This window comes from Canis lupus, chromosome 14 (assembly GCF_048164855.1).
Source record: "Canis lupus baileyi chromosome 14, mCanLup2.hap1, whole genome shotgun sequence".
Classification (NCBI taxonomy): domain Eukaryota; kingdom Metazoa; phylum Chordata; class Mammalia; order Carnivora; family Canidae; genus Canis; species Canis lupus.
In genome coordinates, this window is record NC_132851.1 from 40,773,105 (window position 1) to 40,793,224 (window position 20,120).

General features: G+C 46.4%; 1 protein-coding gene across 23 annotated transcripts in view; it reads left to right on the plus strand.

The window, feature by feature from the left end:
• LIMCH1 (LIM and calponin homology domains 1) overlaps positions 1-20,120 on the plus strand; it is a 298,658-nt gene that overhangs the window by 261,821 nt on the left and 16,717 nt on the right. For 14 of the 23 annotated variants that reach the window (XM_072775449.1, XM_072775450.1, XM_072775459.1 and 11 more), the window contains 9 exons: positions 1,675-1,765; positions 3,030-3,193; positions 6,799-6,904; positions 10,125-10,328; positions 11,088-11,128; positions 14,562-14,642; positions 16,350-16,442; positions 17,507-17,611; positions 18,713-18,840. In XM_072775449.1, the coding sequence (XP_072631550.1) occupies positions 1,675-1,765; positions 3,030-3,193; positions 6,799-6,904; positions 10,125-10,328; positions 11,088-11,128; positions 14,562-14,642; positions 16,350-16,442; positions 17,507-17,611; positions 18,713-18,840 (1,013 nt within the window). The remainder of the gene's footprint in view (positions 1-1,674; positions 1,766-3,029; positions 3,194-6,798; positions 6,905-10,124; positions 10,329-11,087; positions 11,129-14,561; positions 14,643-16,349; positions 16,443-17,506; positions 17,612-18,712; positions 18,841-20,120) is intronic. The other 9 variants (XM_072775467.1, XM_072775460.1, XM_072775461.1 and 6 more) reach the window with 2 other exon arrangements.

A 20,120-nucleotide genomic window follows, 5' to 3' on the forward strand; every position in this document is an offset into this window, starting at 1 on the left:
TAAAAAACATAATAGTTATTAATTTGTTTCCTTTGATTGTTCAAGTATATTTTAGCCAGTATTTAGTCATCCTTTTAATTACTTTTATCAAGCAACTACTATAATATCAGTGGGAGAATTTTGAAATCTCCCTGGAATCAATTGGCTCCCAAGTAAAAATAATGTAAAATTACATTGATTTTGTTTTCTGAATCAGAAGCGATACATATAGTCATTGGAGAATATTTTAGAATATAGGAAATATATTTATAAAGAAGAAAAAGTCATCCAAAATAATCACTATTAACATTTTAGTATATTTCCTTACTGTCTTTTATATAAAAGACATTTTTATATATTTTTAGCAGGTATATTTGTGTATAAATATAGCATGTGTAAAATCTTATATCTGTAGGCATCATGCTGGATATGCAGTTTATATTTTTTGGCTCAACATTAGATAATAAGTATTTTCCCATATCATTAACTATTATTCAATACCATTTTTAATGGCTGCATAGTATTTCCTTCTATGGACATGCTGTAATTCATTCAGCCATCCCCAATTGTTGGACATTTAGGTCATTCAAAATTTTTTTAATGTTATAAATTTTATGAAGCATAAAACAGATCAATTGAAGTACTTCTGAAAGAGAGGAACACAGGCATAAAAGTGATTAACTGAGGTACTACTGAAAGAGATGAACATCATGGTGATGTGCCAGGTGGATTAGACACCAAGAGTCAAATCAGAGAGACCCCTTAGTGGAAGAGCATGGGAATCAAGGATATACTTAGGCCCTAGCTTATAGAAACAGAAAGGAAGGGATGCATATGAAAACTATTGTGTTAGAACCTTGGCAAGACTTGGCAAATGACGGGCACGCGTGAGATACGAGTCAGGAAGCACTTCCGAGTTTAATTTGTGTGCTAGGGAGAACTAATATCATAAACAGAAATTGTGAGTTTGGGGGATGGGCTACTTGAAGGTAACTTTTAGCACGTTGAGTGTGAGTCATTTACCATGACACCGATGTGCCAGACTGAAGCTCTGATGGGTGCTCAGACTGGAGATGAAAGTACAACTCATAAATGGGTGGAGAACATAATGGTGAGTTCATGAGAACAGCTGATCCACTTGAGGGTGATTCAGCACAGGTGATGGAAAATAGTTGAAGTTTAGTATAGAGAGAGAATGAGAAATCAGGCAATAGTTCTTGAGAGCCCAGAAAGAGAACATCAAGGCCAAAACCCACAGTGCTAAGAGTCATAGGCATCTGTGCTGAAGACAAGCTAATTATAACTTTAAAAGATTTCTTTTCACTGGTGATATGACCCTAAGCCAACACTAAAGACATTTGGGAGCAAGTGTGCGGTGACTGTGACTTTGAAAATTCAGTGGTGATGGGAAAGGAGAAGTGGGATGTGCATCTGGGATGGCCAGAGGAGGTGGGGAGGTGGTGGGTGCCTGTGGCCTCCTATTGCCCCCTTCACCTTCACAACTATCTCTTTCCAAGCAATCCAGCCTTTCCTAGTAAGGCTACCCGGGAAATGGAAAAGCAATGAACTCATAAAGGCAATTTACCTCATTGGCCTAAAACTTACTATTCAAAAGAAAGAAAGGAAGAAATCTTTTACCCTTTAGAACTTTCAAAGAGATCATTTATTCAAAGGAGGAAAAATTATTTTTTTCAGGCAACCACTGAGGAAACTGAACCCAACAGTCAAGAGGATGAAAATGATGGTGGAAAAACACAGAAAGGAAATACAGAACTCGCCCCATCAGGTTTGTTCGCTAACAAACTAGTTTTAAGGTAGATGGTAGATGTCTTAACTTTTAAGACACAATGAAAATAGTCCAGGATTTCTCCCGCTGAGCCTGAGAAATGTAGTCGGTGAAGGCGCTGGCACTGGTGTGGTCCTGCTGCCACCTGCAGGCTGCCTGGGGGAATCCCGGGATGTGACTGGTCTTTGCTGTAGCAACCGGAGCCCACACATACTTTTTTGCTCCTGTGGTGTTTTTTTGTTATTTTGAAAGTGTATCTCCATCACCAGAAGGATTATATTTCCCCAAATAAACGATGCTTAAAAACTGCGGGTCCTATTTTAGTACACGGCACATCACTAAATAAGATATAAACCAAAAATATATCACAAAAACAGACGCTCAAATGAAAACCGCTGGGGAATAGTTTAAAAGAATAAAGCAAAAAAAAAAAAAAAAAAAAGAAAAGAATAAAGTAAAATGAATGAATGAATGAAGTAAATGCCACTCGTGTGGACGGTATGAACGTTCCCTAAGGTAATGTTCCTCAGTACTTTTAACACGTTTCGTCTTTTGGCAGACATAAAAACCTCTTACCCTCCTCTAAATCCCAAATTATTTTAAAATGTATTTAAAAAATAAATGTTTGAAATATGCTAAGAATTTCAGCATATGCTTTTTCAAACTAGATCGCACCTCCACCTTTTGATACGGCCCTCGCTCTAGACTGTACCTGAGTCTAGACTATCCCTGAGTCTCCTTTATATAATCAGAGAACACTTTATTTTCATTGCATTCTATATACCACGCAATCCTTAACACATTCCAGTTATGAAAATGTGCTGTTCAAAAGGAGCATTGGAATATGAAAGAAAAGAAAAGAAAAAAGGAATATGAAAGAAAAGACTCAGGCTGCGACTCAGTCGTTTGGGTAGAAACTCTTTAAATGTTCTCCCAACCAGCCCACCTGCCATAATATTTTGCATCAGCATTCTGCTTCATGTAGTGTCATTCACATGGAGACTGCGACTCTTATTAACAACTTATATTTTCCATAGTTGGGTTCTTTGATGTGTTTAATGTTGTGTGATTTTTTTTTAATATCTTAAAAGAGCCTAGAAAACTCTGGCATCTGAGGCTCTTTAATACCTCTCATCACTACAGTCCAACTTCCTATGGCCCAGGGAGGATATGGACTGGTGTGTTGTGCGGCATCGCGGGATAAATGGTCCTTGATGTGGTTTCCCTCTTCTGTTTCATGTCTCTGAATGTCACTCCATTTCAGAGCCACAGCATTTCACGACAACTGTGACTCGGTCCAGCCCGACTGTGCCCTTTGTAGAGTTTCCCTCCAGCCCCCAGTGGAGGAACGATGTGCCACCAGAAGAAGACCAGAAGAAACTAGGAAATGAAATGAGTGGGAAGGTGGAGTTGGTGCTGTCCCAAAAGGTGAAGTGCATATCCCAAATGAGCGTGGCTTCATGTCGCAACCGGCTTCTGAAGTGAACTGATTGATAAAGTGGCACTTTTCAGAATGAAGATGTCTTTTCTCTCTGAATCTATTCCTATCTTTAATGGGTATTTTTTTTTTCTAACTACAAATGTGCTACATGTTCCTTGTTAAAACAACAAAAAAAAAAGTTAAATGCATATAGAAAAGTGTGTGCATTAGGCCATCGGGGTGCTAAAGCAGACTCCCACGGACTGGGTGGCTTGTAAACAACAGACATTTATTCCTTACCGTTCTGGAAGCTGCAAGCCCGAGGTCAAGGTGTCTGGTGAAAACCCGCTTCCCTGGTCCCCTATCGCTGTCCTCACTTGGCAGCCGGGATGAGGGAGCTGCCTTGAGTCTCTTTTATAAGGACACGAATCACCTACAAAGGTACCACCTTGAGGGTTAGGGTGTCAACATAGGAACCTTGGGAGACCCCATTCAGTCTGTAGCTATATGTTCTTCTTAACTTGTATTTATAGCGATGTACATACACAGGTAACAGATTTATCAAGAGATAATATGTAAACATATAAAAAATAATACATAAACCTTAAAAAATAGAACAGAGAGAAAAGGTCGCTGAAATCTGCCTCTATTAGTAAACATTGACATATATTGGTCTGTATATATTCACTCAATATCTTATGAATTTTATTTTACATAATTTTTTAATTCTGAAGAATTACATACATTTAAAAGAAAATGTAATACAAGCTCTAAAGCTTTGAGGTTAGGTGTTCGTTTGCTGTGCATGAGCTTGCATATTTGCAGCTTACTAAATATTCTCTTTCCAATATTTACCTGCTTTATAACAGCGGTACTTCTGATGCCTCTGGACTTGCACAGCAAGAAAACTAGAAAATTATCATTCTGATATAATGAGTTTTAATGTATTGTTTTTATTAAATTTCTTCCTTGCTTGGAGTCTCATCTCATTCATATTAATTTGGTCTGTTTTCAGCCACTGTCTAAAAGTCTTTATCTTTAAAAAAAAAAATAAAAAAAAATAAAAGTCTTTATCTTTTATACCAGTCGCTCTCAACCTTGGCTACCCTTTCGAATTTAAAAATACCAGGCATGCCCTATATTAAATAGATGAGACTCCCTGGGGGCAGGGCCCAGGCATCTGTGTTTGTGAAAGGGCCCCAGGTGATTCCAGTAGGCCACCAAGTAGAGAGCCATGGACTTGCACACTGGCTTACTCTAGGTGGTGATGTTCCAACTTTAAAAATTAACCCTAAGTTTGGATATAGCTTTAGAATGAAAAATTTACCACCTCTAGTTCCACTCCATCCATCGTTTACTCTATTGACTGTGCCCCTACTAGAAGCCAGGCACTGTGCTAGACAGTGGGTGTTCCACAGTGAACAGCACGCAGCCCATGGTCCGAGTTGCTGACAGCGCTGTGTCCTCGGAGCCTCAGAAATGCCCACTGCCTTAATGCTTTGGGGGGATTTCAAACTCTAGTTATAAATAGGGGATTAAAGAGTGGTCCAGAATTTTGAACGGAGGAACTAACCTGTAAGAAAACACTGGGGGCAGACACGATTTCCCACCTTTGCAGATCTTGCCTTATCCACATTACACTTGTAGCTATTATTTATTTATTCTTCTTCCAAGTAGGCTCCCCCCCCCCCCACTTAAGTCTAAACTGGAAAGAGAACTGTGTCGTTTTTAAAAATGAAACAAAATAAACACGAAAACTAAAAAGTGTTTATCTGCATGTCTCATCTGTGTGACCCATCTTTGGGCCACCAGTGTCACGTCTACCATATACTACAGAAAAAGTCGTTTTCAGGGGTTCTTAATTGCGTGTGTGTGTGTGTGTGTGTGTGTGTGGATCCTTTGGTAAACAGTATTCTCAAGATACTATGGTGAAAGCATAAAACACACATATTTTACCACGTTTTCCTTGGTATCAAGTGATACCAAGTATATCCACCCCCTAAATTCTGTTCTGTGGACTCCAGGTTAGGAATCTCTACTAGTGGTTTAGCAAATGGAATAATGGTCTTAGAACCCAGTGCTTTTCTTGCACCGTATGAATCCCTTCCGTCCCTTCTCCCTACTGTGGAGATAGCTCTTAGAAAAAGAAAGCAGGTCACCGTTGCCACAGCTTTTGTTTCCTGACTTCACTTGAAAGTGTCACCTTTATGAAAGAAAGTGCCCATGCACACAGGCTGACCTTTTTGCCACCTCTTAAGGTGGTCTTGAGCATTTCTGCTAGGAGCATTCATTTACAACTGAGCATTACTGAGGCATTTTTGTCAGACTCCACCACGGAGGAAGTGGTAAGGGGTTAAAATTCGGGGGTTATCGACTTTATAGTAAATCTAAGCCTTGGCTTTGGCTGCGTGTTTAACATCGAAGTTCACGTGGACATCTAGTTGACCTCTGTAATGCAGAATGAAGTGATTAACTCTATTTTCTTCAGGATTCCATTAGGGTTGAATGTATTATTCATAAAGAAAAATAAAATTTTACCAAGAAGAAATTATAGGTATTAAATCATCCTGAGAACCAAATCACAGATCAGCTTATGATGAAACAATGCTCTTCAGCCTCAATTGCCCTGTTGGCTTTCAAATTAGTCTATTGGGAGCACAACCACCAGCCAGAGTAAATCTGAGAAAGCCCTATAAGCAGCCAAAAGGACATGAACTGATACAGCCATGGCCCTCCTTGAGATCTTTGCTCAGAATCTACTGACTCTTATTTCAGACATCCGTTTGCTAATCTGGTCTTTCAGCAATCAGTTGATTGGAAGCAACAAATCCAAAGGACGGTGCTTCTACCAAAGGCCATTCAGGGTGGGGAAAAACAAATTAAAAACAGCAATGACAAGAAAAAATCTATTTCATCTAGAAAGCAAACATAACAATCTTTAAAGCCTGTCGTTTTGGAACTATTTACCCTAAGGACAAGTGGTGTAACATGGCTCAAAGACCTCCTGATGGCCCCATTGCTATGACACTAGTTGATAATAGTTATAATAATACTTCCTTGTCAACATGGGAAATCCATCGCCTTCAATGTGTTTTGTGTAAGTTTATGGGAGGGCTCTATAATTTCTCAAGAATAATGTCCATTAGAAGGTGATATTTTATTTATTTATTTTTATTTATTTATTTTAATTTTAATTTTAATTTTCAGCACTTAGAGAGTGAGATTTTCTTTTATCTTATTGTGGAATATCCCACTTCCTGACATTACAAAATCAGTATTATGTAGTCAGTATTATGTAGAGAATATGTGATGGATCTATCAGAAAATGGGACAGAGTGATATACAATCCCAAAAATGGAATATTATCTTCTGGGTTTGGAGAAAAGTGATCGTATTTTTATGCTCCAGTTTGATTTCCCTAAAAAAAAATTTGCCTCTATATCAATGTAGAAAGTACAAAAGGGTTTCGGGAAAGGGTAAGCGTCTCCATTTAAAGGTTACATATTTGGTTTATTGACTTATGTATTTGCCATGAGTCCTTAAATTTTATTTCACCTGTGCATTTTTTAATGGACACTACTTATAATGTTTCTGTCTGTTGCCCATGATCCAGGTGGTAAAGCCAAAATCACCAGAACCTGAAGCAACCCTGACATATCCATTTCTGGAAAAAATGTCTGAAACCAACCAATTACACTTGCCAAATCTCAATTCTCAAGGTAAAAGAAATGCTTTATTTTAGCTCTACGTGTTTTGCTGGGCCCAACTATAGTAAAATGGTCTTATTTATTTATTTATTTATTTTTTTTTTAATTTTTATTTATTTATGATAGGCACACAGTGAGAGAGAGAGAGAGGCAGAGACATAGGCAGAGGGAGAAGTAAGCTCCATGCACCGGGAGCCCGACGTGGGATTCCATCCCAGGTCTCCAGGATCGCGCCCTGGGCCAAAGGCAGGCGCTAAACCGCTGCGCCACCCAGGGATCCCCTGGTCTTTTTTATTTTATTTTATTTTATTTTATTTTATTTTATTTTATTTTATTTAATGAATTAACATAATATTTGGTTTATTGACTTACGTATTATTAGTCTCAGAGGTAGAGTTTAGTGAGTCTTTCACTCATATGTGGAAATTAAGAAACAAAACAGAGGATCATAGGGGAAGGGAGGGAAAAGTGAAATAAGATAAAATCAACGAGGGAGTCAAACCATAAGAGGCTGTTAACTAAAATACTTTTTTTTTATACTCTTTATTTTAAAGGAAGATTACTTCCTTTATGTTAAATCCCATTAGCCGTAGTGTTTGCAAGAGTCCACGGTGGCTGAATTAAATGACTTCTGAACAGAAATCTGGGGTTACATTCTCTATTTGGCCTGGCTGCAAAACCAGCTGCCAAAACCATTTTGTCAGCATAAGGGAGCCTACATAAGTATTTGATACCTTAAAATAATGTTATTGCCTCCAAAATGTTAAAAAAAAAAATTACAAAATAAAAAATAACTTTAATAAAAAGTTTATCTTTTCTAGTATGATGTCAACTTCATTAATTGTTAATTATCTCATCTTTATAAAATATTCATTTAATCTGACAATCTGACTTTTCAGAAGAAAATCAGATTTTATCGTCTCATAATAATTCCAGGGTGTGCATGATGATGGCTGAGAAATCATTCCCACCCAGGGATCCAGTGCATGCTGCAGACTCCCCAGGAGCCCCCCAGGCCATGCATAGTTGTGAACGCGCCGCTTTGCTCTTTAGGAGTGCTCTTGGGGTACCTTCCTCCCCGTGAGCACCCAGGTGCCCCCAAACAGCAGAAAGGGAGCCGAGTGTGAGAGTGTTCTTCAGAACAGACTCCCGGTCTTGCTGGTGTGAGTGCTTGTCCAGGGGCAGAAGCAGCCAGAGTTTAGGAGGCAAGACTGTCAGGTTTTGTTTGTTTGTCTTTTTTTGACCTACTCTTCCCAGTACATTTTATAGATTTATCAGGTCAGGCAAAGAGAAGATGGTCCAGGGCCGTTGTGGCTGGGGATTTATTTTTCCTTTTTCTTTTCCGGGGATGAGCAGCCTTCTCCAGCCGCTCCTGGCAGCCCCTGGGTTGGCTTTCATCCCCTTAGTAGCGGGCTGGGAGAGGCGGCGGCTGTCACTGGGTAGCAGGACGTCCCGGGGAGGGAGCGGCCGCGGTGCCTGGTCTCTGAACGTGGAAGCGGGTTCAGTACTGTCTTCAAAGCATTTGTCTTAAATTTGTCAGCCCTCCTGTCCTGAAGGGAATCGACAGAAACGAAGTCCCGTAACTGGGTCGGCAATGGACCATATTTAGACAGATTTTGAGCCTGCCCCATTTTTTTTTTTTACCACTTTTTAATTGCGCGGATCAGTAATACGGAGGGGAAGTAGCTATTTTAAGCCACCTTAATTAGTTTTGTTGTCTCACATGTTTTGACAGCCTGTTACCTGTGGTAGGGCATTCCGATTTTATAAAACATGCTGTTCACTAAGGGACTTCACGTCACGTGTTACCGAAATCGAGTGATTAAAAAAAAAAAGAAGCTTAGTAGCACTAGAGCATTTCAAACATGAGTCTTTAAGATAGAATCGTATCTGGTGCACACCTGTTCTGAACTCGTCTGGTTCACGGAAGCTGGAGTGGCCGTTGCAGGCTCTGGAGACAGAAAGCCTGGGTTCGAATCCTCGCTCGTCTCCCCCCCACCAAGAGCTCCTAATCTCTCATTGTCACCTGCCAGCTGTAAAGTGGAAGTAACAGTACCACCGACTTCACAGGGGTATTGGAAGAATTAATGAAATGAGATCGACCCCACAAAAGTGTTTATTTAGCTCAAGACCTGGCCCAGAATAAGCACCAATAATATAATCTAGTCGTTTCAGAACAGTGGCAGCGGGAGTGTTAGTACAAAGCAAGATGCCAGGTGGCAATGAGCTATTCTAAATGCTCTTCTTAAGCTTGGAGTGTATGTTGTAGACTCACGGCTTAATGCGGCAATTTCGGAGCGTGCCTAAGAGCCGGGGTTCCGCGCTGGCTGGTGAAGACGCGGGCGTCTGGGCTGCGGCCTGCAGCGCCTGGGTGGGTCTGGGCCGGGGCCGGGGGGTTCGCATTTCTGACAAGTTCCCAAAGGCGGTGCCGAGGCTGCAGATCCAGGGGCCACACTCGGAAAACCCCTGGGAGGCATAGGATTTTGCCCAGAAACAAAAACTCAGTGGGAGTGGGAGGAGCAGGGTTCCAGGGGCAGAACAGGTAAGTGAGGGGGGCGAAAGGCGTGGCTCCGCGTGTCTGCCCCCATGCTCCGGCCGGGGCCCTACACCTGGGGCTGGGGCCACCTCTCTGCGCTTCGATGACAGGGGTCCACGGGTCTGTGGTCGCGCGGAGTCCGAGGAAGCTGCACAGCTAGGACCCTGGCGCCTCCTGTCCCCTCCCCCGGGCTGTGATGGCTCCCCCGTTTTTATAGACTCACCTGTCCAGAGACTGGCTGTCGGGGCTGCTGGAGATCCGGCGGCGAGCCCCTAAACAGCACAGATTCCCCTTAAACACACACACACACGTCTTCCAATACCCTGAAAACATCAAGTACGCCTGGAGGTGACTGTCCTCTGCCCCGCGGTGTCCCAGCGGCTCGGGGCTGGCGTGGTGCAAAGACAGGTGCTCGCTCTGGAAGCCCGTGTCCTGATCCGCCCTGAGGACAGGCTTTCTTTTTTTTTAAGATTTTCTTTATTTATTCCTGAGAGACCCAGGCAGAGGGAGACGCAGGCTCCGTGCAGGGAGCCCGATGCGGGACTCGATCCCGGGAGGACCCGGGGTCACGGCCTGGGCCAAGGCAGGTGCTCCACCGCTGAGCGCCCCCGGGCGCCCCTGGCCTGTCCCGTTTCTGTTGGTTTTCGCCCACGTCTTCAGGTTTCATGTGTTTTATTGAGATATTTTGTATTTTAGATCCACTCCTTCTCGGCGCCTGCAGCCACTACAGCCAGACCTCCTTCGGGACTGGGGAGCTCGGTCCTCCTGGCTCCTCACCCCCATTCTCATGGTTTTCTGTCTGTTCTGTTGTGCCATCTGCTCCAGGGTCGCCTGGCGCTGCCGGCTTCCCGCTCAGAGTTCAGAACTCTTGGCGGCGCTCCCAGTTTTTCTCGCAGTCAGGTAAAATGCGTCCTGGGTAGCTTTATCTCCTTTGTGCAAAAATCCCTGTCGGGGCCGCCAATAACGTCTGGTCGTCTTCTTCATTTCTGATTTCGGGGGGAAAAATGCTCATTTCCGACACACAGTTAGCAGAGAGCGAGTTCTTTGATGCCAGTACCACGTAGACTGAAATTGGAAGGAAATTCATAGTTTTCTTTGATTTTGAAAATCTGAAGAAATAATATTCGACTTTCTTTAAAAAAACAAACAAAAAAAAACAAAAAACAAAAAAACAAAATATAAGCGTTCAAACTCGTTTTTTGTCCTTTTTTTTTTTTTTTTTTTTTGCCAAGGATAGAAGCATTTACCAGGAACTGGTAATGGTTCTCTTGTTAACTGTGTCCCTCTGTCTACTTCCCGGATGTCTGGCCTCCCTCTGTGTGATGATTCTCCGCGTCAGACAGTGAGGGAACCAGGCGAGCCAGCCGCAAGGCAGGGGCCTTCAACACTAGCACCTGTCGTTTTTGCTCCTAGAGTCTAGTACCTGGTGCTGATGGATGGGCTCGGTCATACTACGCTGGTCCTATAACTCCTTTTGGTGATGGGTACAAATTGCTTCAAGGGTGTGCTTCATTAATGATTTTCTAATGCTCTCGGCTTACCAAAAAAATTGATCGGAGGCTCACCTAGCAACCGCGCTCCACCCCGAGGACCAAAACTAAATACTGTTAGAAGCTGCTCACGTCGTGATCTTTTCTTTTTTTCTTTCTTTCCTTACAGTGGATTCTCCAGGCAGTGAAAAGTCTCCTGTAACTACTCCTGTAAGTAGCTCATCTTAAGGAATAAGATCTTGCATATAGTGTGATTTTATTCTTATTTTTTTTATTTTTTTATTTTTTTTAGTAAATTTATTTTTTATTGATGTTCAATTTGCCAACATATAGAATAACACCCAGTGCTCGTGCCCTCAAGTGCCCCCCTCAGTGCCTGTATTTATTTATTCATGAGAGACACGGAGAGAGAGAGGCAGAGACACAGGCAGAAGGAGAAGCAGGCTCCATGCAGGGAGCCTGACGTGGGACTCGATTCCGGGACTCCAGGGTCACACCCTGGACCAAAGGCGGCGCTAAACCACCGAGCCACCCAGGGATCCCCTGTAGTGTGATTTTAATGTATAAAGTATTTGTTTTGCTTAAAGAAGATTCGATCAAAAATGGGCTCTAAATGATCGTAAAAGAATAATGAAAAAGTCACGTGTAATGCTGTCGGGTGAAATTCGAATACAGATGTGGATGATCACTATGCAGAGTCGTGATCACGCCCAGAAACAAAACGGTGAGTGAGTCAGGAAAGTAAAATTCCATGAAGGTGATGATAGGAATTAGTAGTAGAACCTGCAACTTCTATAAGCGCTCAAGATCTTTTTTTTTTTTTTTTTTTTTAACTGAGGACAATACTTGTCCATGGGCGGACGGTTCCCACCCAGAACTCTCTGGGCGACCCAAGCTGTCCTTGTGACGCTCCTTCCCACAATCAATGTCTTGGATAGTGTTGACTGTACCTTTAGCTTTCAATTTTTTATTCTGATGGTACCTAAAAAAAAGAATTTGCAGAAAGTCAACCTGAAGACACATGATGCTGTAGAAACCGCTGGCGGCCGAATTGCATGTGCACGCTCTGTGCAGACCTAACTCCTCCCTGGACTGAGTGCTCCCGGTGCTGGGCCTGTCGCCGGGCTCACCCTCTGAAATTCCCGCCAGATTTGGAGACTTCCTCTGCACAGCCGCCTGTAGTGCAGGAGCCCCCGGGTGAAGCGGCATCCTCACGGAGGTGCCCCCGGATTCCAGCATTTCCTAGCATGTGACCCTGCAGATGTTACGTGACCTTTTTGAGCCTTACGTTCCTTGATTGTGCAAAGAAGAGGTCATCCCTCCCTTAAGGGTGCTGTGAGCTTTCGCGGGTGTGATGACATGAAGCCTCGAGGACAGTGCCTGACCCGGAATGAATCCTCCTTGGTGGTGAAGGCCCCCCAGAGCCAAGAGCAGCTCTCGTCTACAGGTGATGTGTCTCCCTTTGGGAATTCCTGAGTGTCCTTGCAGGACGGGGAAGGGTCTCAGGACCCTCAGTATTTCCAGCCACCTGCAGCCAGGACGGGGAACCTGCAGCTGAGTGCACCGTGGTGGACGGGAGCCCCCGGAAGGACCCCACAGCTGGTACCCACAGCACGGGCGTGAGATCTGCAGACAAGCTCCAAGAGGGAGGGAGCACTTGACCGCGGGGGACTCGGACCCCGTTCAACGCCCGAGGCCCTGGGGCCCGAGCCTATGACGGGGGAGGAGAGCGTGCACAGCATGAAGTGGCTCCATCCCGGATTCAGCGTCACCGCAGGCCCCAGCGTGGAGGCCCGGGGACACGTGGGGGGCGGGGATGCGGATGTGTAGACAGACAGACTCTAGGACCAAGTTGGCTCAGCGCGCCCGGTCTTCTCTAGCACCTCTCGTGTTTCTTCTGCAGCAGCTGCAGCAGCGTCCCCAGCGTCAGGGCCCCACACCCACCGCCCACTGCACACTCAGGTGTGAACTCCACAGGGCCTGGGCTGCAGGTACCCCACCTGGCCCCCGACAGGGCTCAGCGGGGAGTCACCTGCAGAAGGGGCGGGATCACCTTTCCTCTGCATCTGACCCTAAAAACCCTCAGGGTTTCCCCGTTTTCCCCAGATGTTCCAGCCCTGCGCCCCGTGTCCCTCCCTCCCCTCCCGGCTGCCTGCCTGCCGCCCTGCCTGCGTGCCCCTCACCTCTGCTTGCAGTTCCCGCCCGCCCGGAGAAGCCAGAAAACGAGAGCATTCCTCATCGATGCTCTATTCCCACCGGACTCCCTCTGGCTTTATTCACGTGACCGCATCCTTTGTCCTCAAAACACAAAGAAGGGCCGCCCTTGAGGGAGGTTCTTGGACGGTTCAGCCGCTCCTGAGGTTCCCCCCACCCCAGGTTTAGGAAATGCCAAGTGAAGCCAACCTCTAACCCACTAAGTCCAGGTCTCTTCCCTGGAATCCCATTTGGGTGACATTTTACGGTCCTGCGAGGAGACTTGGGCAATCTCGGACTATATACCATTAAGTAGCTTTTCTCCTACACGACGCGTTAGAGCCTTTGGCTTGGCATGAATCCCGTGCGCGGCATCCAGGAAATGTGTTTCCCCGCCTTGTTTGCCCACCCTTCCTTGACCTTCTGTGGGCATCATCCTGAGCAGGTGCAGGCACCCCGGCAAGAGCCTCAGCGGGGGCTCGTAAGCAGAACTACGTGAAGGTCACCACATTGATATTGTAAGGAGCCAGGCAACCCCCTGTGGGACCTCCGTTCCCAGCCTGGAGACTTCCCTGGGCCAGTCCACCCCCTGGGGGCAGGGCAGGGTGGGAGGAGGGCTGGCCCAGGCACCCCGATCAGAATGGGGGAGGTAAGGTGCCCAGCTCCTGGGGCACATGCTGGCCTTGGCAAGTCCTCCGGGTGTCGGGAGGGCCAGGCTCAGTGCCACAGGCCACAGCCCATAGGCAGGTTGCCCAGAGCCCGGCCGTGACTCCTCTTGCCCCGTGGACCTACTCAGCCACACAGGTTCTGTGACCTGCTTGCCCACTTGACTCCATGCTCCTTCTCTCATTATTCCCGCTCATTCATTTGGTGCCAAACCCACAAACACCTTTTAAAAAAAAAAAAAAAAAAGAAGGCTTGGGTCTGAGGTTGGCTGCGCGGGCGCCAGGCAGGGGCTCCGTGTCACCTGGGTCCCAGGGGTGCCGGAGGACGCCCACAACCTCAGCTGCGGGAGGAGCAAGAACAGCTCTCCGTGCGGCAGGCCACCGCTCTGCAGAGTGCCCCGCCTGTGCGGCCCCAGACCCAGATACACAACGAGTGCCTCTCGCCCAGGAGCGTGAACCCAGATGCACAACAAGCATCTCCTCCCAGAAGTGTGAATCCGTGCAAGGGACCACTTCTGCAAGAAATGAAGCAAAAGCCTCCCATGCCGGGAGGCATTTTCCTTAGCCCCAGCGATGTTCAGAGTCCCGCCAGCCTCTTGGAAGTCAGCCAGGGAGGGGTTAAGATTAGAAAGTGGTTTCCGTCGACCAAAGAGGGTGTTTGCGTGCAGGGGGCTCCTGCTTGGGCACGTCCATCGGGCGCCGGGCTGTAGGCCGCTGCGTCCCCCGCCCCGGGCTGCCCGGGAGGACACGGCTTAGTTCTGATCACGATTTTATTTTCTATGCAGTTCAAGTTTTGGGCGTGGGACCCAGAAGAGGAGCGCCGGCGACAGGAAAAGTGGCAACAGGAGCAGGAACGTTTGCTCCAGGTACGACTGGGCTCACGGCTTCCTTTTCTCCATTAGGTGATGCTCTCTTAGTGACCCTTGTATTAAATGGATTCTCAGCACCGCAAATGCACGGAACTAGGTCTCCTCGGGAGCTGGTGAGTCTACATCGCTCACCTTGTGCCCATGCAACATGGTGCCCTGTGTCTGGTTCCTCTTGCCGGGGAGGCGACGCTGATGAGCACAGTGAAAAAGCATTTCATTAAAAAAAGCAAACAAACAAAACACCCAAGGGGGCGCCTGACTGGCTCAGTCGGTGGAGCACGTGACTATTGATCTTGGGGTTGTGAGTTCAAACCCCACTTTGGGTGCGGAGATGACTTAAAAATCTTCCCCAAAAATAAAAATGCAGGTATTGGGGGCCAACCTGTCCATGTGTTACCTCCCTAATTGCCAATCAGACTCCAGTCCAAGGAGCAGTGGGGATGAGTTACCGAAAAGCTATTTGATGGTATACACGTGAAATAAAAATTTGGCCTCGGTTTTGTTCCTTAAGTGGAAATGTTTGTTCCATCTTTTAGTCAAGGCTGCTATTTTTAATTCTAGGAAAGCCCTGGGAGCGTCTCCCACTCCCTGCGCTGTGCCCGTCCATCGCCCTGGGGAGGGGAGCACGTGATGTGAGCTTCTAGAGCCAGTAAACCTCAGCTGTGCTGGTGCTTCAGCTTGCGTTAAGGTTTAGAGCCTGTTTTCCTCTATCCGGAAGGGCTCCCGAGGTCCCTCTCAGAGACTCTGTAAGGTCTGATCTTGATAACAAAGCAGAGTTAAAAGCCGGCCACGGGGTGACCAACAGTGGTTTCTCCCGAGCATCATAAAAACATCAGGCTGCAGACAATCCCAATAAAGCCCTTTTGCTCCCAAGATAATGACGCCCCTGGGGATGCCTGGAGGAAGCCTCACTGCCTTCCCCAAGGGGATAAAGGATAAAGAGGATAAAGGACTCGTGTTGGCCCCAGAGAGAGAGAGCGGACCATAGTCAGGCTGGGACCTCTGGCCGCATGGGGTTCACCAGGGATGCCTCCGTCTCGGCTGCGTCGGGGGCACCATCCCCGAGGCGTCCAGGGGTGTCGGCTCTCATCGTGACCATTAGAATCTTAATATCCATGTCTTCATTTCTTCTGGTCACCTCTCCGGGGGACCCCAGTCACATTTTCAAAGCCACCCTTACTCAGCTGATCATCATCTTGTCTACTGTGACCCTTTCTGCACCATGGGTCTCGTAAACCTACAAGGTTCTGTTTGGTTGGTTGGTTGGTTGGTTGGTTGGTTGGTTTTTATCTTGCCTTTTATCCAACTCTCTCAATACCAACGTATTTCTGTCCGCGAAGTAACAGAACTTACCCCTCGAGAGCCTGGTCGACCCAAACCGTAGGCTTAGCTCACCTCCTGGGACAAAAGCCAAGCTAAGGAAGACCTTAGGGTCTTTTTGGTCTGTCTTTTCTCTGCATAAGCCAGCGTCCACTCAGGTACCTGGAGAATGCCAAGCACAGAAGACCCTGTCCCGGTCAGGGCTCCCATGCCCTAGCCCGTTGGGGTGCCCCAAAGTGGCATTGCCCTTGCGCGGCGTGAGAGGGTCGGACGCAGACTGCTGTCGCACGAAGTTGGTCCTGTGATGTCTTGTGTTTGGGGTGGGGGGGGTCCCAGTGGTCTGTGCAACGTCCGTTCACGAGCCTTCTGGAAATTCTGTAACAGGAGAGATACCAGAAGGAACAGAACAAGCTGAAGGAAGAGTGGGAAAAGGCCCAGAAGGAGGTAGAGGAAGAGGAACGCAGATACTACGAGGAGGTAGGGGGTCCCAGGAAGGAATTTGACCCGTGGCTCTGACGCCTCAGTTTCCCGGTGGCATCAGCAGCGTCTCACTGTCCTTCTTGCACCTCGGCCCCGTGGGCTTCCTCAAAGAGTCTAGTCCCAGGGCTCGGGGAGACCACAGGCCCCAGGCCTGGAGGGTGGGAAGGGCATTCAGGTCACGGGCGGGGACGCCAGGGCCTTCAGGGTCTACTGGAGGGCCTTCGGGTCTCCAGTAGAGGCAGGGTCCTCATTTGCCTTGGGGAGGCGGCCTGGGAGCCCGTGTGTTTGCTCAGGAAGCCAAGTTTGCTGGGAGTGAATTGAATTTCGAGACGATGATTTTGACATTGAGGCTAAGTGAGTCCTTAACCACCGCGTTCACGATACGATACTAAAGAGATCTGGAGGGAGGAGAATTTGGTTTTGTTTGTCTCATCTTTTTTTTTTTTTTTTTTTTAGATGAACACACCAGACCACAGTAGAGAGTTGGAAGGGAGCTCTATTTAATGTGTATTATCTAAAATTTGTTCATGACTAATTTTGTTGTGAATTTATCTTCAGTAGTTTTTGTGCATAATCTGATCCCTGAAAGCATTTCTAATTAGGCCTCTTGAATCGGACTAAGTAATTTGCAAAAGACTTTGTTTTTTCCAAATTAAATGCTAATTTCTAAATTATGGCCCATAGAAAGTGTTATCTGATTTACATGCTTTTAGAAAATAAGACACACACACCCTTTTTTTTAATGCCCTGCTGGTTTGCACATAATCCAATGGGTTTTTTTGGAGGTTTTGTTTTTGTGGGTTTTTTTTTTTTTAGTTCCTTAATGCAATTTTCCTCTTGACAAATGTCAAGAGATTTTATTTTATTTTATTTTATTTTATTTTATTTTTTATTTTATTTTGTTTTATTTTATTTTATTTTATTATTTTTATTTTTTATTTTATTTTTTATTTTATCTTATATTATTTTATTTATTTATTTATTATTTTTATTTTATTTTATTTTATTTTATTTTATTTTTTTATTTTTCCCCTTTCACCAACTACTATCCTTCCCTTTAGGAGCGCAAAATAATTGAAGACACTGTGGTTCCATTTACTCTTTCTTCAAGTTCTGCAGACCAGCTGTCTACGTCCTCCTCTGTGACCGAGGGCACCGGGACAGTGGTGAGACCTTAGATTAAAATCAATCTGTGAAATAAATAAACCTAAAGAGAAGTACATAACAACAAGGCAACTTTCCCATCAGTTTGAGTCTGGGACTAGGCTATTCCCCTAGAGTCAGCCGCTGTGTGGCCCTTGGACCAGGCATTGTCACTGCCATGGCCAGGCTCTGAGTCATTTCCTGGGGAGCAGGGAAATCATTACTGGGGCCCTATCTGCTCCCACGGCCTGGCCACCGAAGTCTCTGCACTGGCTGGAGACATCCTGGTTAGTGGAACCATGTGCTGCAACATCCCCCTGACCGCCCATCATTCACTCATTCAACAGACGTGTGTCCCTGTCGGCCACACCGTGTGTTCCTTTGCACCGGATGATAGCAGCGGGGGGCCAGCATCATACCCCCACCAGCTCTGCGCAAGCTGCCTCCAGCCCACTCTTAAAATCCCATGTGAAATTTATATGCATCTTCATGGGCTGCTGGGAGCGCAGAAAGGGTGGTCCACCTCCATCTCCCCCAAGTCGGGTTGTGAAGATACCGAACAAAAGTCACACGGAGACTGGAACAGTCTGTAATCTGCATTAAAAAAAAAAAAATAGGCACTCGAAAGCCATTGCTCCTAAATGAATACTCCGATGGCTTTGTTTTATTTTGAAGGGTGGTTTTCTAACCAGCTCTCTTCCGTGATGACTTTCAAGAGAGATCCAGATTATACATTTATTTTAGATCATTGGAAATCCGTTACTCTTCAGTTAGTCTGGACGGTTGTGCTTTACGTTGTAGGCACTGTGATTGGAAAAAAGTGTTTCAAATATCCCACGGCCGGAGAATAGTGTTTTCTAGTGTGTTTAAAAATTATATTCAGGGGCGCCGGGGTGGGTCCGTTGATTAAGCCTCTGCCGACTCTTGGTTTCGGCTCAGGTCGCGATTTCGCGGGTCGTGGGATGGAGCCCCGTGTTGGGCTCCACGCTGAGCAGGGAGTCTCCTTGAGGTTCTCTCCCTCCCCCGTCCCTCCCGTAGCGTGCACCTGTGTGCGCAGGCACATTCCTTCTCTCTGTCGCAAATAGATAAATCATGTCCAATATTATCTTTGTTTTCTCAATTAGAGTAAGATGGACTTGGAAAATTGTCGGGAGGAAGAACAGGAGACAAAACAGAAGAAGCCACTCCGGGGGGACGACAGTGATTTAATGCCTAAGACTAGGGAAGATCACCCCCTGGAGGGAAAGGGCAGGTATGGACTGTCTCGGGCCGTCCTCGTAACTGCGCGGCGAGGCCTGTCTGCTCCCCAGGAAGGGGACCCGTTTCTAATGCGCATCACATTCAACTTCGAAACTATCATTCCTGTGCCACGTTGTGTGTTGCCCCCAACACATTCTGAGATCTCTGAAGTCAGTCTTTATGATACGAATCATCTTATGTTTAAATAGGTGAGATCTTTTTCAAGTTAGGGGAGATCGTATAGACCATCAAAGGAGCACGTTGTCACTTGAAAGCCCAGATCTAAGTATCGTTCACCTGAAACAGTGAACGTGTCCCGAGGGACAGAGGTTGCAATGAGGCCCTGGGGTCCTACCCACCGTGGGTTGACTGTGGGCCTGGCTTCTGCCGTCAGTGTCCTCTGCGCTGCGAGAAGCCACATTTACTCTGGGTGACAGTATAAAGGATAACTAACAAATGGATCGGTCGTAGATCCATCACCATCACCCCACCCCGCGGGGTTCCCGCATGTTCCTCGGGAGAGCCAAACAGGGTATCTAGAAGCCTCTGGATCGTTCAGAGCTCGCTCAAACCGGAGCGGAATCTGGTTGCAGCTCTGGCGTATGGTGGACTTACCGATGCCACCCTGTGCCTAACCTGTGAGGGACCCACAGAACCCCAAGCAGCTGCCAGTACCCTGCCTCCCTTATGAGTTCTTTAGGAGACAGTTCTTTACGAAGCAGATGTTTGCTTCCGGGGCTCTGAGACGCCCAACAGATGTTGGCAAGTGTGCAAACATATGCACACCTGCACGTCCACCAGTCTGCATGCCTACACACATGTGTGCACACAGCATCCTCAGAGAGACCCAAAGACACGAAGGGCCAAGTGCCATTTTTCCAAGACTGTCCAATTTGAAAGTTTGGCTGGAGGCCGAGCTCTTCTAGTGGGATCTGCTCTGAGCATCCTCCTGCATCCATCAGCTGGAGGACCGGGTGAGTGGTGACCCCAGGAGCCCCGGGTCCATGTCCAGAGTCTGCAGAGCCTTTGCAATAAATAGCACATCCATTTCCAGTTGGCACTATTGAAAGAAACTTCCCAGTTTCATGAAACAAAAGCCGCTAGTCAGGAATGTTTGAATGGAGCTGCTAAGCCTTGTATGTGACGTTTTGCTGCCCCTCCAGACAGTCCCTGTTATCTCCAGAAACTTTGTTTTTCCCAAAAACTTTTTTTTTTCCTCCTCCCTTTACACACAGAAGCTCCTGCAAGGCCAGTGAATTCGCATGGGCTGACCAAATCCTGCGTGGCCCAAGT